Here is a 14,882-nt window from a genome sequence, read left to right as displayed (position 1 = left end):
CACACCCAAAAAAAAAAAAAAAAAAAAAAAAAAAAGAAAGAAAAAGAAGCTGAAACAAAATATTACCTTGGCTCGGGCCTCCCGGGATGCTTCTGCTTCTGCAGCCATAGCTCTCTGGAGCTGCACAGGTAGTTTCACATCTTTGATTTCCACACGTTCCACCTTTATTCCCCAGTCATCAGTGGCATCATCCAGAGTACACTGTTAGGAAGAGAGAAGGCAAGCGAGAAATGGCCAGTTGTAGCCCTGATGCTGACGGTAGCTGCTGTATTCAGTGGGACTTGGAGCAGATGAGGTGCTAGGGGAGAGTTATAGAAGAGAGCTGAACTATGGTGGAAGAAATGCTGAAGAGTAGGGGCTGGGTCACTGGGGATCTGATCTCATTCTGATACTAATAAGCCAGTGCAGAGATTGGCAAATTTCTTCTAAAAGGAACATTTGACTGTTTATTTGTAGTCTCTGTCTCAATGATTTAACTCAATGGTTGTTGTCAAAAGCGGCCAAGAATATATAAATAAATAGCTGTGGTTGTATTCTGATGAAACTTTACTTATTAAAACTTTACTTGCAAAGATTATAGCCTGTAGGCAATAGTTTGTTGAACTCTGAGCTAATGTAACACTGTGGAAGTCATTACTTTTCTGTGCTTCAACTTCCTCCCTTTAGAGTGGCAGGAATGAAACCATACTACCTATTTCATAAGGTTGTTGTGGATATCAAATAAGGTCATAGATTTCACCCACAGCGAAGTCTATACAAAGGATGAGAATTCAGATTTATAATATTCTATCTTTTTTGAACAAGCCAAGCTTAACTCAACATCTATTATTCAAGTAAGATTGGAAAGCCTAACAGTTATAAGAGGATTCATGGGGCTCAAACACAGAATAAAGTTTTAACAATACCTGCAATACTTTGAAGAACAGTTTCTGCACTATTAAACTAAACAAAAAGGTTAATACTGATTCTAGGAAAAAAAAACCACAATAGAAAGAATAAAAAACAAAATGCATTGGAGTGTTGTTAACCTATGAGCTGCTAGTATGAAAAAGTCCCCCTCATCAAATTTCAAAAACTTTACTATGAAGGAAAAAAAAGGCCAGTCATCTCCCAAGTGGAATCAATAGAAGATTCTCAAACTACCATTGACTCTTTGCTTCATTTTTCAGTTTCCAGTGGGTAACAACAGTAATGCATTCCTCACCTGCATGTTGTGTGCAATTTCTTCTCTGTCAGAGAGGATCTGAGAAAGGTTCTTGGTCCCCAGAACATTTCTCAGAGTAGTTTGTGCCAAAAGACGAGTTGCTGAGTCAGCATTAGTGATATTTGCCACAGCCAGGGTTGCATTTTGAACACGGTAATAGACCACACCATCCACGCTAACTGTCACTGAATCCTTAGTAAGGATCTACAAGATGAAGGAAGCAATTTTACATCTGTCAATCAACTATTTCTTTAATGTAACTGTAGGGAATGCTATTTTACAGAACATCTTACAACACTAGCTGGTTTTCTCTAGTAAAGCATCAGAAAGTGAATTATTATTTTTTTAAAACGCGATAAAATTTATTCATTAAGTCCATTAATTCATTCAATAATTTAACAAATAATGAGATACCACTCAATAGCAGGTACTGTACTAGGTACCAAGGAGCAAGGTATGAAAGACCTTGGATCCTACCTTCAAGGAAGTTGGGGAATCAAGGAACACTCTAAGTGGCAGCTGTGGGTAACAGGGGTGACACCTGAACTGAATCTTGAAGAAAAGAATAAAAATGTTCTGCGGTGGGGGGGGTGAAGTGGAAGAGTATTCAAGGCAGAGAGAATAGTGTATAAAAAGGCACAGAGATATGAAAGAGTCAGCCAAGTGAGCCCAGGAATTCCAGCTTTTCTTCCTCACATCACACTGGCACATTTCTCCTCATCATTTAAAAATGTCCTTTTCTTTGAAACTTCCCTGACTAGCCTGGCAGAGTTAAGCACTCTTCCCTTGCACATCTACTGAACCTTGCTATAGTGACATTATTTATTCACATTTCTACTTCTCTATTGGACTATGAGTTTCTTAAGTGCAGTTCTTTGTATCTCTAGCACTGGCAGAACACTTGATATGTAGCAGGCAATCAATAAATGAGAGATGAACTAAATTAAAGCATGGTCCTGAGACAGGACAGTTAGCACAGGTTAGACATACATAGATACATTTCTTGTAGGCAACTTTTAGGAAGCATTCATCACTTCTTTATTACATTTTTTCTTTACTGCAGGCCAAGCTGGAATGTGAACTGGCAGCTTACCCTAACCCCTCCACAAATCAAAAGAAAATCACATCAGATGTAAGAACAGTACAGCCCAACCTTTCAATTCATGGTTTAGCATAATAATCGCTAAAAACCCTTCAGGTTCCCAGTTAAAGGCAGATAGCTGAATACCAACTCTGAAGTAACCAAAGACATAGAAATGATAGTAAGACCACTTTTTTATTCTTGAACTTGTGAACTGGAAAAATCTGACAGACCTGCAGAAGACAATGAGGTCTAGAAAAGATCACCCCTCCTCCCACTCCTCCTATCAGAAAGGAAGAGATGTCAATCTCTGCAGAGTGGCAGTTACCTGTGCCCCCATATATCTAGTTTCTCAGTTAAGAGCAAAAGCACGGTCTGAGAGAGAGAGAGAGAGAGAGAGAGAGAGAGAGAGAGAGGGAAGAGAGAGAGAGAGAGAGAACTTCTGCCTTTCCTTTTCTCACTCTCTTCTTATCACTAAAACTTTGTTTTAAAACTTTGCTGGCTATTCTGAAAAATTATTTTAGGGTCAAGTCAAAAAATCCACAGGTTTGTGCTGTGCCACACCCAGCATCAGTCTTAGAAATAGTTATTGATGAGGTGCACAGGAGGGAGAGTCAAGAGACTGGAACTCTAGTTCCAGCTCTGCCTGCACGTCCCTGGGTGGCCTCCAGGAAGGCTTTTAAACTAGTAGACCTAGAGATTCCTCAATTGTCAGATGCCACTAATAACACTGCCCAATTCTACCCAAATTTCTGTGAAGGTCAAAGGAGAAGACATTTGTGAAAAAAGCCCTTTTGAAAGTGTAGAGCTATGTAAACGGAAGGTAATAACAACCATGTTGTCACATAGCTGTTTAGCCCTGCCAGACGTCAAAGCAGTGATCCCTTTTTAGTAATCCAAAAATACTTCTAAATGGGAAGAGAAGTGGAAGATTTGCAAATAAATGTAGAGTATAGCATCATCTTGTGTAAAAACTGATTATTTCCCATGATATGATAGGAAAATGTGTGTTATTCCTAAACACATTCTTGCCACTTTGACTTTGCCCCAGCTGCTTTCTAAAGCTACAGCCTCTCTGCCTACTGTTTATCATAGGCAGTGTTTATCTCCCTTCACAGTAAGTTCGCAGGGGATTGGAAAAAGGATTGCTTGCCAAGTTCCAATGTGCCCTGCACTCAGCAGCTTGTAAGAGAGAAGAGACCAGCTGGAAGGCAGAAGCTTAAGCAGCAACCCTGACAGATGTCTGCAATATTTACAGAGGAAAATGCCAGAACTTCCAGCTACCCTGAAAGGGGCTCCTTCTGAGAGTAGATCTTCCCTCGAAGATAGGAAAACATACAGAGAATATGGCGATGCTCAGTCTTGCTCTTATGAGTAAAATGTGGGCAAAAATGATTTCTGGCATCAAGTTTGTGTAGATTATAAAGTCTGACCTCGCCCACTAGTTGGATCAGTACCAACAAGGAAGTTCCTAAGCTGGTTTCTGGATCGCATGATAAGAGAAGGCAACATGGCCAGGCTTCATCACCATGCTGAGTATCTGGACTTGGGACAAGAAACACGGACAGCATTCTTCTGTCCTTCCCCCCTTCATCATGTGTCTAGGTTTTCTGTCTACAATGGTTATTTTTCCTCCCAAGACATGAGCACCAGGATGGTTATCACTTCTTCAGGAACTATGATGGAGCTAATGTAGAATGTATTTAGCAAAGAGCTGAGGAAAAAACACTAGACAGGGAATATGAAGAGCTGGATTTTAGGCTTGGCTCCATCATTGTAGTTTGGAGAAATTCCTTTACCTCACCACAAATGTGTATTTTCTGGGGATACTGCTGTCAGTTTCAACTGTGATCATATTTGTGGAATAATTTGAAAAGCAAAAAATAAAAAAAATGCTGAATGTGGTGGCTCACACCTATAATCCCAGCACTTTGGGAGGCTGAGACGAGAGGATTGCCTGAGCCTGCAGGTTCAAGACCAGTCTGGGCAACTTGGTGAGATCTCATCTCTATAATAAATCAAAAAATTAGCCGGGCATGGTGGTACATGCCTGTAGTTCCAGCTACTTGAAAGGCTGAGACAGAAGGATCGCCTGAGCCCGGTAGGTCGAGGCTGCAGTGGCTGTGAGTGTGTCATTGCACTCCAGGCTGGGTAGCAACAGAGTAAGACTCCAACTCAAAGAAAAAAAAAAAAGAAAGAAAGAAAGATAAGAAAAGCACAAAATAATTACTAACATAAAATTCATGTTTTATCTAAAATGTCAAATGAGCAGATTCTACTTTGGCTTCTAACTAATTTATCTAGAATAAAACCTTAAGAAGAATAATACTGTACTAAATGGAATTTTCTCTCAGAAACCCATAGAGAAATGTGGTAGTAAAAATGATGTAATGCCAACAAAGATAATGTTAATGTTATACTTACATTAACATTACAATATGTTGTAATGCAACAATCCCTCAGTATCCGTGGGAGATTGGTTCCAGGACTCTCATCCCTACTCCCACCAATATTCGAGGATGCTCAAGTCCCTTTTATAAAATGATGTAGCCGGGCTCGGTGGCTCAGCCTGTAATCCCATGCTTTGGGAGGCGGAGGTGAGTGGATTGCCTGAGCCCGCGGGTTCGAGACCAGCCTGGGCAACTTGGCGAGACCTCATCTCTACAATAAATCAAAAAATTAGCCAGATGTGGTAGAGCGCACCTGCAGTTCCAGCTACTTGGAAGGCTGAGGCGGAAGAATTACTGGAGCCCAGCAGGTCGAGGCTGTGGTGGCCAGGAGTGGCCACTGCACTCCAGTCCGGGCGACAAAGTGAGACTCACAACTCAAAAATAAAATAAAATAAAATAAAATGATGTAACCTGCATACTTATAATAGATTACTTATAATATTTAATACAAAGTAAATGCTATGTAAATTGTTGTTACATTGAATTTTTTAAATTTTTGTATTATTTTTTGTTGTTTTAAAAATATATATATATTTCCTTATTAACTACTTTCCAAAAGAAAATTTACCTGGAGTGCAATGGCACACTCACAGCCACTGCAGCCTCGACCTACCGGGCTCAGGCGATCCTTCTGTCTCAGCCTTTCAAGTAGCCTTTCAAGTAGTTTAAATGTTATCACTTCTTTTTACCATTTACAATAGACTTCTTTTACATTCTCATATATGCAGAGAATTTTTTTTTAAGTTGTGGGGTCCCAGTCAGGATTGGGTACATAAGTGGCTTAGGTACAGGTGAAGTTTTGAGCCTCCCACTGGACCTCACTTCGCCTGGATTAGGATCAGGCACCTTACTGATGTTAGGTGCCACCCCCCTCTCCTGGTAGTGTCTTGCTACTGCCCACCTCCTCTTTGTAGTATTATGATAGGTCTTCAGGGTCTCCAAAATATTTTTGATCTACAGTTGGTTGAATCCATGGATACAGAATCCACGGATAAGGAGGGTTGACTGTATAATCTGTGTATATCATCTGCAATACTCTCTCCTCAACATCAAATCATGTTTAGGTTAGTTATATTAACGAATACAATGCCCACACATCACTTCATTCGTGTGGATTCAATGCAGTACTTGATGCATGGCAAATTCCAGTTCTGCTTTTGGAACTTTGTGAAGTTACTTTTTCCTAATATTTTCAATCCATAGTTGGTTGAATCCTCAGATACAGAACCCACACAGAGGGCCAAATGTCGTAATAAGAGCAAGCACTTATACAGCACTTACTATTTATCAGTCACTGTTCTGATAAATATAGTATCTAATTTGCTTCTCACAACCCTATAAAGTAGGTCCTACTATTGCAACTTCTATTTTATGGATGAGGAATCTGAGACAGAGAGAAGTTAAAGACCCTGCTCAAGGTCACTGAGCTAGAACTGGTGAAGGAAGTCAGGATCTGAAGTCTGTGCTCTAACTAGGCTCTCTCACTGTTTTTTTGAGTTGGAGTCTTACTCTGTTGCTGCCCAGGCTAGAGTGCAGTGGCACACTCACAGCCACCACAGCCTTGACCTGCTGGGCTCAGGTGATCCTTCCACCTCAGCCTTCTAAGCACCTGAAACTATAGGCATGTGCCACCACATCTGGTTAATTTTTTTATTTATTGTAGAGAAGTGGACTCACCAAGTTGCCTGGTCTGGTCTTGAACCCGTGGGCTCAGGCAATCCTCTCACCTCTGCCTCCCAAAGTGCTGGGATTATAGGTGTGAGCCACCACACCAGGCCAGAGGCTGCCTCTCACTGTAAAGCACTTTTACACATATCTGTTATTCATAGCAAAAGAAAACCTTGGGCAACCCTTTTGGGTCCCCTCCCACTACAGGAGCTTTTCTGTCCTCTCCATAAATTGTCCTGCTTTTTTTTTTAAAAAAAAGAAAACCTTACCTCCTGAGGAGGAATATCAAATGAAATAGTTCTCATGTCCACTTTGATGAAGCTATCAGTGCATGGCAGAATAAAAAACAAACCTGCAACAAAGATACGTAGGTTATAGAGACGTGAGCACCTAATCAGTTCACTTCTCCACTCAATTTTAATAGAATCATCTTAACTAATCAGTTCACTTCTCCACTCAATTTTAATAGAATCATCCCAATGAAGTGGAAGTCATCAGTTAATATTAGTGAGTGAGTCAGAAGCCAGGATGTTATCCTGGATTCCTATTGCTTGCTTCCCACATCTGACTGTTCCCACTTAGGTTTCTGGAGCTCATTTTCTTACTCTACTGTTACCGTCACTCTCTTTTTTCCCTCACTTGGACCAATGCCATCACTTCCCAAGCCATCTTTCTATTGCAGCTTCTCTCCTACATAGCTTTTCTCTACAAGCAGAGATTTCTCCTCTAAATACAAACCCTACCCCATACATGGTCCTGCACAGCCTGCCTCTATTTCCCTCTTCAGCCACTTTCCCTCAATTCACAACTTGTACTCTCACTGGACTGAGCTACTTGCAGTTTCTCAAATCTGCAATACTCTGTCCTCTACATTGCTTTATACATGTTGCTATTTCAGCTGGGAACACCTCCCTGTGACTAACACCTTTTCATGCCTTAAGACTGGGTCAAGATGCCTGAAAATTGTTTTCAACCCCCTCCCCAGCTTGCTCTGTATTAATTCACTTTTCTATTCCAAGTATTTGCTTCCAGCCATAAGAAACCAAGTTAACCTAATCAGCCCTTCTTGATCTTTGTGACCCAGACTGACCCTATCACCTTGGCAGCAGTCATGTGACTAACCCACCCATCCACACCTGATGTCAGTACCTGTGCTTACCTGCCCATTCATGACGTAAAACAGACTATCACTCAATCACCTTAACAACCTGACCCATCAAAGGGAAGGTTTAAAAGCATTCAACCTTGGCCATTGCAGCCATTGCCCTGCTAAGTTATGGCCAGCCATGTTTCCTAGCTTTGGCCCCCTCCCCTACCTTGGGGAGGTGAATCTCCTCTTTCTCTCTAAGTTACATTCTAAATAAACTGTATTTTCTAATCTAAAAAATAAAAAAAACAAAAGCAGTCAATCTCAAGCACCTGGCACCATTACTTTTGCTAAGCTCTGGTCTGGCCATATAGCTCTTTGAGCTATGGCCACCATGCTTTTCCCTAAGCTTTGGTCCACACCTCTACCTTCGGGAAATGAATCTCCTCTCTCTCTCTCTAATTTACTTTCTAAATAAACTATATTTTCCAATCTAATTTCTGTACAACTATTTGCATCTTTCACATGGCACTAGATCACAGACCCCTCGTCTAACCTAATAATGTCATCTCCTACCACTAGTTCAGACCAGTCACTCTTCTTTGGGTTTCTCTCTTCTCACAGCTCACTGTGATTATCTGATCATTCCATAGGATTGTAGCTATCTGTTTCCTTGTTGGTGTCCTACCACTAGATTGTAAGATCGTTCACGGTAAGGACTACTTTAGTCTCCCCTGAACACAGAATCTGGAACACAGGAGTTTAATTAAAGTTTGGCAAATTAAAGCCTTTCTCTCTTTTTTTTTTAATTGAAGTCTCACTCTGTTGTTGCAGGCTGAAGTGCAGTGGCATGCTCACGACCACCGCAGCCTTGACCTGCTGGGCTCAGGTGATCCTTCCACGTCAGTCTTCCAAGTAGCTGGAACTACAGGTGTGTGCCACCACGCCCGGCTAATTTTTATTTATTGTAGAGTCTAGATCTTGCCAAGTTGCCCAGGCTGGTCTCAAACCCCTGGGCTCAGGCAATCCTCTCACCTCCACCTCCCAAAGTTCTGGGATTACAGGCGTGTGCCACTGTGCCTGGAAAAACTCTCTCTTTTGTAGACATTCTCATGCTCAAATTTCTATAGGTGTAGCTATTCCTGGCCTAAGATAATCTTATCAGCTCAAATGGGAAGGAAAGGGGAAGGGTGGGAAAGAAAGGATAACAAAAGACTGGCTAGAGCCACTGCTATTGTTATACAACTTCTGATACTTTAACTTTTTCTAAGTCAATGGAAAAGAAGCCCTCATAGGGAAATCACATCAATAAAAAGAACCTGTCTCCAGATAATCTAGTATCTTAGTACTGACCAGGTCCTTTGGCTCCTCCTTGTAAAATGCGACCCAATCTAAAGATGATGGCTCTTTCATACTCTTTTATAATCTAGAATAAAAACAAATGATAATTTAACATGAAGAGTACAAATATTTACATGCATAGCTTCTCAAATATATCTTTGCTGTAAACGGGTTGGATGCCTCATATTTTTCCCTATATTCAGACCATATCTATAAATAACATGTCCAATGTCTACCTTCTTAAAGTATGGTATTTATCTTTATCTAATTTTTAACAGAAATAAAAGCAATAGATATTCACTGTCTAAATTTGGAAAGTATAGAATAGTGTACAGAAACAAATCCATAACCTTACTCTTCAGCTGTTAATATTGTTCTTCAATTACTCATGCATTGTTAATTCAGAAACAAAAAAGCTGGGTCAGCCACAGTGGCTCACGCCTGTAATCCCAGCACTCTGGGAGGCTAAGGCAGGAGGATTGCTTGCAGTCAGGAGTTCAAGACCAGCCTGAGCAACATAGCAAGATCTTGTCTTAAAACAAACAAACAAAAAAAGGTGAAGTTTTCATAGTTTTTCTTCTGATTCCTTTAGCTCCAGGAATAAATTTATCTGAAAATGCTTGCAGCATATTTTATCGTCTTAGGTATACGTACATGATAGTCATTTATCCAAGTATTAATAACTTTGAAGAAAAAATAACTAGTATTTGAAAGCATTTACTATGTGCCAAGCATTAGACAGATTAATACATCTAATCCTCACAACAGTTTATGAATAACAGTCATGTTATTTTCTCCCATTTTACAGGTGAGGAAACATGGCAAAGGTGACACAGTAAACAACAAAGTCAGCACTCAAATCCCATCATCCTAACTCTGGAGAATTTGTTCTCATAGGACCATCTCATATCCCTGACCCCAGAACATTTTGTATGGTGACTCTCAGGAAAGGATTAATTGGACAATAGCTAAAAACAATTTTTAAGATTCCATCATAGGCCGGGCTCGGTGGCTCAGTCTGTAATCACAGCACTCTGGAGGCCAAGGCTAATGAATTTCATGAGCCGCGGGTTTGAGACTCACCCGGGCAACTTGGTGAGACCTTGTCTCTACAATGAATAAAAAATTAGCCAGGTGTGGTAGCGCGCGCCTGTAGTTCCGGCTCCTTGGAAGACAGAGGCAGAAAGATCGCCGGAGCCCAACAGGTTGAGGCTGTGGTAGCCAGGAGCGCGCCATTACACTCTAGTCTGGGCGACAGAGTGAGACTCCAACTCAAAAAAAAAAAAGATTCCATTATAATAGGTGAGTAGAAAACATTTTCCAAAAGAGAGATAAAGATATAAGAATTACAGGCCCACATGGTCTCTGTCTCCTTCTTATATACATCAAAGTAGATTTGTATAGGCAGGAGTTGACCCCTTTCCAGATGTGAATGAAATGTTCTTTACCTTTATGCACATCCATACTGATATTGGGAAAGTTATAACTGTGAATAAGAATGAGGCAGCCACCAAAATCCATCCACAAAGTCCAAGGTCCGTAGCGGGACTATCTGTTGAAAACAAAAAATATTAAATTTGTCATTGTTATTAGCATGGTCACCACCATCTTCATTCTCAGTATTACTGAACACCTATGTGTTTGGCATCATGCTGGCCGCTTTACATGAATTTTCCCATCAAATCCTTATAAAATCCTGAAGTGTAGGTACTGATAGAGTAGGCAGGTTAGAAGAGCAAAATGTCAGGTCTGTAGAAGGTTGTAGAAACATTTAGAAATCTGTGGAAACTCTAGCAGGGACTGTCCCAATTTCAGGACTGCTAGAAGACTCAGAAAAAGTCAAGTGCGGTGACCCAAGTCTGTAATCCCAGCACTTTGCCCTAAAGTACTATTCTGTTGCTTCCACTTTTAATAAACTTGCTAACTGACTTGTTATATTCAGCTTGCTCTGAAATTATTTTCTGGGCAAAGTCAAGGACCGAGCACAGAACACTGGTAACAGACACAGAAGTCTGGTAACAGATCTACTTTCCCTAATCTATATAACACTGTAACACATAAATTTCCACATTATTCATTACCTTATCCAGCAAACATTTTCTATTTATTATGCCCTATGATTGTAATGAAGTGGTAAAAGTGAATAAGACCCAACCCCAGCTTTTAAGAAAGTTTTAAAGTTTAGTGGGGAAAGACAGACAAACAGATAAATATAATATTAGGCAGTAAGTGCAGAATTCAAGGCGGGGTCACAGTGCTCCTTGTGGGACAAGCTCTATCTAGTATTATCATAACTGATAATAACAACAGTGGTGGTTTGGAATAGTTTTCTATACCCAGGCATTGTGTTACATTACTTTAGATGGGTATCTAATTTAATTCTCGCAGATGCCTTGCCAGGGTATTTTAAACTCCATTTTATGATGATATAACTGAAGCAACAAAACTTTTCCAAGGTCATACAATGGAAGACCTGGAACTTAAACATAGGTTATTTTACTCTAAAGCCCCTGTTCGAAATCAGTTCACTCTTTGACCCTTCCTTCACCTCTCAATTTAAAAATCCTCATTAAAGATGTATTCATGTTTGGAGCACTTTCTCAAGACAGTATCCAAACTGGGAAGGAATGGTAGGAGTTCTGAGAATGAAATCTAATATTCTTACAGAGGAAGCCCTCTTAATTCCAGCTGTACCTATTTATAGCAAAAGACAATTTCAAGGCTCTGTGCCAGATTCAGGACATCCAGAGTGAAATGCATTCCAAACAGATTGGATACAAGTACTTATTTATCTGAGAGCATTTGGTGTTTTCTTTTTTTTATATTTTATATTTTTATTTTTTGAGTTGGAGTCTCACTCTGTAACCCAGACTGGAGTGCAGTGGCCGCTCTTGGACACCGCAGCCTCGACCTGCTGGGCTCCGGCGATCCTTCTGCCTCAGTCTTCCAAGTAGCTGGAACTACAGGCACGCGCTACCATGCCCGGCTAATTTTTTTGATTTATTGTAGAGATGAGGTCTGGCCAAGTTGCCCAGGCGGGTCTTGAACCCGTGGGCTCAGACAATCCACTCACCTCAGCCTCCCAAAGGCGCGGGATTACAGGCTGAGCCACCGAGCCCAGCTTGCATTTAGTGTTTTCTAACATATTGCCCCAAGTCTCCATAACATACTAGACTATAAAAATCCTGAAAGCAGAGATTTTTCTTATTCATTTTTATATTCCCAATGTATAGCACATTATCTTGTATAAAGTGGATGTTAAATAAAATACTTCTTACCAAGCTTACTAGCCAGTTATGTTTTTTCCTTCCTCCAAATCTTGATAGCATTTTTGAAAACTTCTCTTATGGCACTTATATTTTGTCTACTACTTTAATTTCATGTGCACTCATATCCCTTATTAGAATGAGGGCTCCTGAGAATAAGGAGTATCTATGTTTGAATTTCAGTTTGATGCTTCTTAGTTGTATGATCTTTACTCTTTGAGCCTTAGTTTCCTCACCCTAATATTTAGTAAAAACTAAGTATTATTAGACTGGCCCTGTAGAATTGAGATAGTGCTCAGTAGCTTTAAATGATAGTTTTCTGTAATCCTTCTACACTACTCAAGTGTAGAAGTTCAAATCTTCATAATGAAAAATGAAAATATAGGTAACACTCTTTTTCATAAAAGCTTCTTAACTGACTTAATTTGTTCCTTGCTTCACATCTCCCCCCAGTCAAGCCAAGTTTGGACATTCAAAGACCCTAAAGAAGCTCATTTATGAGGAGAGCTACATGAGGACAAGCCAAAAGTTCAGTCTGTTTTTTTGTGTTCGGTTCCCATTGTCACATTTTGTTTTTGAAAACCCCAGATGATATATGGGATTACAGATCAAGAGGAACAAGAAATTTAGCAGCTATTCTGAAAATTTGGCTCCATGTTTCACATATCAAATGCTGGGCTAGAAATAATCTGGGTAAACACTGGGGAGATGGCACTTGCCATATTTTCCTGACACCTTTAAAATAAAACCTCCCCATTCGCAACCCTCAAAATTCTTCCCCACCTGGTTACAACTCAAAAGGTGCACATTCCTCAGAGTGATGAGGCTTAAATTCCATCAGGCTTAGAGATAAGTCCTTAGTCATCTATGCCTTCTGAGAACAGGAAAGAAATTCCCACTAAATTTATTTCCTTCAAGTTTTCTGTTTATTACTTAGAACTGAATCCTTTCTGCCAATTTTATGAGGTGACAAACAACAGAATATCAGTATTCCTGAGATATTTTGATTGATATACTTGTTGATATTTGCTGAGTGGGGATACTCCTAAAAAATCAGGGATTCCATGATAGTTGGTTATAAATATCACTTTGCTATGGTTTACAGCATTTATCATAAAATTCTTTCCTAAAAGCTGTATTAGAATAAACTCTTAACTAATCAAAGCAAGGGTCTGAAAATGGATATAATCTATACATTTTAATTTTTAACCTATACTAAACATTCAAGTTGGGCTTACCTTTAGGAAACTAACAAATTTTTAAAAATTACTGCTTATTTTGGCCGAGCACGGTGGCTCTAGTCAGTAATCCCAGTACCTTGGGAGGCTGAGGTGAGGGGATTACCTGAGCCCATGGGTTCAAGAACAGCCTGGGCAACTTGGTGAGACCTCATCTCTACAATAAAAATTTAAAAGTTAGCCAGGCGTGGTAGCACTTGCCTGTAGTTTGGCTACTTGGAAGGCTGAGGCGGAAGGATTGCCTGAGTCCAACAGGTGGATGGTGGGGTGGCTGTGAGTGTGCCACTGCACTCCAGCCTGGGCAACAGAGTAAGACTCTAACTCAAAAAAAAAAAAAAATTACTGCTTTTTAAAAAAGCAAGATAACCACTATAGAAATTATAGCTCAACAAATAGAAAAAAGAAAAACTAAATATACTTTATCTCTGAATGGTAATTATTTTTTGCCTTGCTATATGTCCTTTTTACTTAGGCTTACTTTTCTATCATTTTTTTTCAAAAATGAAATAATGGTATACATAGTGACTAAAATCTGCTTTTCCCTATTTTGTGAACATCTTTTCATGTCAGTACTTTATCATTACTAGCAACTGTTTAACATCCCATTGTTTCATATGATGAAAAATTTAGCAGTTAGAAATGCTGCTGCATTGAAATACTTTTAGCAAAGTTTCTGCACATGCTTACTTCCTATGTAAATTGGTTTTGCTGAAAATATGAAGTCACACAATTTTGAAATTTCTCTCATTCTGGAAGTATCTTTTATCATACTACTAACCACTATTTATTGAATGCCAACATGTTAGCCACAGCTAGCTCTTTACATATATTAGTTTACAAAAATCTGTAAAGCAGATATAAAATATCCCTCCTGAGTTCCAAAGTAATAAAGCTAAAGATCTTCTGGGAAGAAACAAAAGAAAACAAAACCAAACTATGAAACAAATGAAAAAGAGAAGTTGTGCAATAATTTTTGTTGGGTCAGCTTCCAGAAAAGCAGTCAAACATTCTTTCCAAGATGATAACACAGGCTAATGTCCAAAGCATCGCATGGTGCTCCCGATCCCTTATCAGTTGAGTAACTTTTAGATCTTTTGAACTTGGCACAATTGGAAATCATGTGGAGTAATAAATTCCATTTATCATTGAGACTTAATTATCATAAAGGTCAAAAGACACTGGATTTCCTCTGGTTATCCAATAACCGAAAATCTGACTCTGAGTCATAGACATTATTACACACAAAAAGGAAATGATGGGCTAAATTATTGAAATATCGAAGTTATAGCATTTAAAGAACGATCTTTCCCTTCCCCTTGACGGTGTGGAGGTGAAAACACTTCATATTGCAAGTTGCCAAGAACAATGCTGGCTGGTGGGAAAAGATAGGATGGAGGGGAGGTTAATCTCAAAAACCACGTGCTATCCAGTTCCAACAGACCGTGTCAAAGTAGGCGTCCCCCAGCCCCACCAGGGCCGGTACCGGTCCATGGCCGTTTATGACCAGGCCGCACAGCAGGAGCTGAGCAGCAGGCGAACGGAGCTCT

At 39.9% G+C, this 14,882-nt stretch overlaps 1 protein-coding gene across 1 annotated transcript in view; it reads right to left on the bottom strand.

Moving 5' to 3' along the window:
* STOM (stomatin) overlaps positions 1-14,882 on the bottom strand; it is a 32,881-nt gene that overhangs the window by 9,275 nt on the left and 8,724 nt on the right. Inside the window, exons 2-6 of the mRNA XM_008049784.1 lie at positions 10,280-10,383; positions 8,844-8,916; positions 6,673-6,755; positions 1,205-1,408; positions 67-201 (exon numbers count right to left, since the gene is read on the bottom strand). Of these exons, the coding sequence (XP_008047975.1) occupies positions 67-201; positions 1,205-1,408; positions 6,673-6,755; positions 8,844-8,916; positions 10,280-10,383 (599 nt within the window). The remainder of the gene's footprint in view (positions 1-66; positions 202-1,204; positions 1,409-6,672; positions 6,756-8,843; positions 8,917-10,279; positions 10,384-14,882) is intronic.

The sequence above is a fragment of the Carlito syrichta genome, unplaced genomic scaffold (genome assembly GCF_000164805.1).
Source record: "Carlito syrichta isolate Samal-C Ts95f unplaced genomic scaffold, Tarsius_syrichta-2.0.1 Scaffold136857, whole genome shotgun sequence".
Lineage (NCBI taxonomy): Eukaryota > Metazoa > Chordata > Mammalia > Primates > Tarsiidae > Carlito > Carlito syrichta.
Note: the sequence above shows the minus strand (reverse complement) of the source record. Positions and strands in the feature narration are given on the sequence as shown.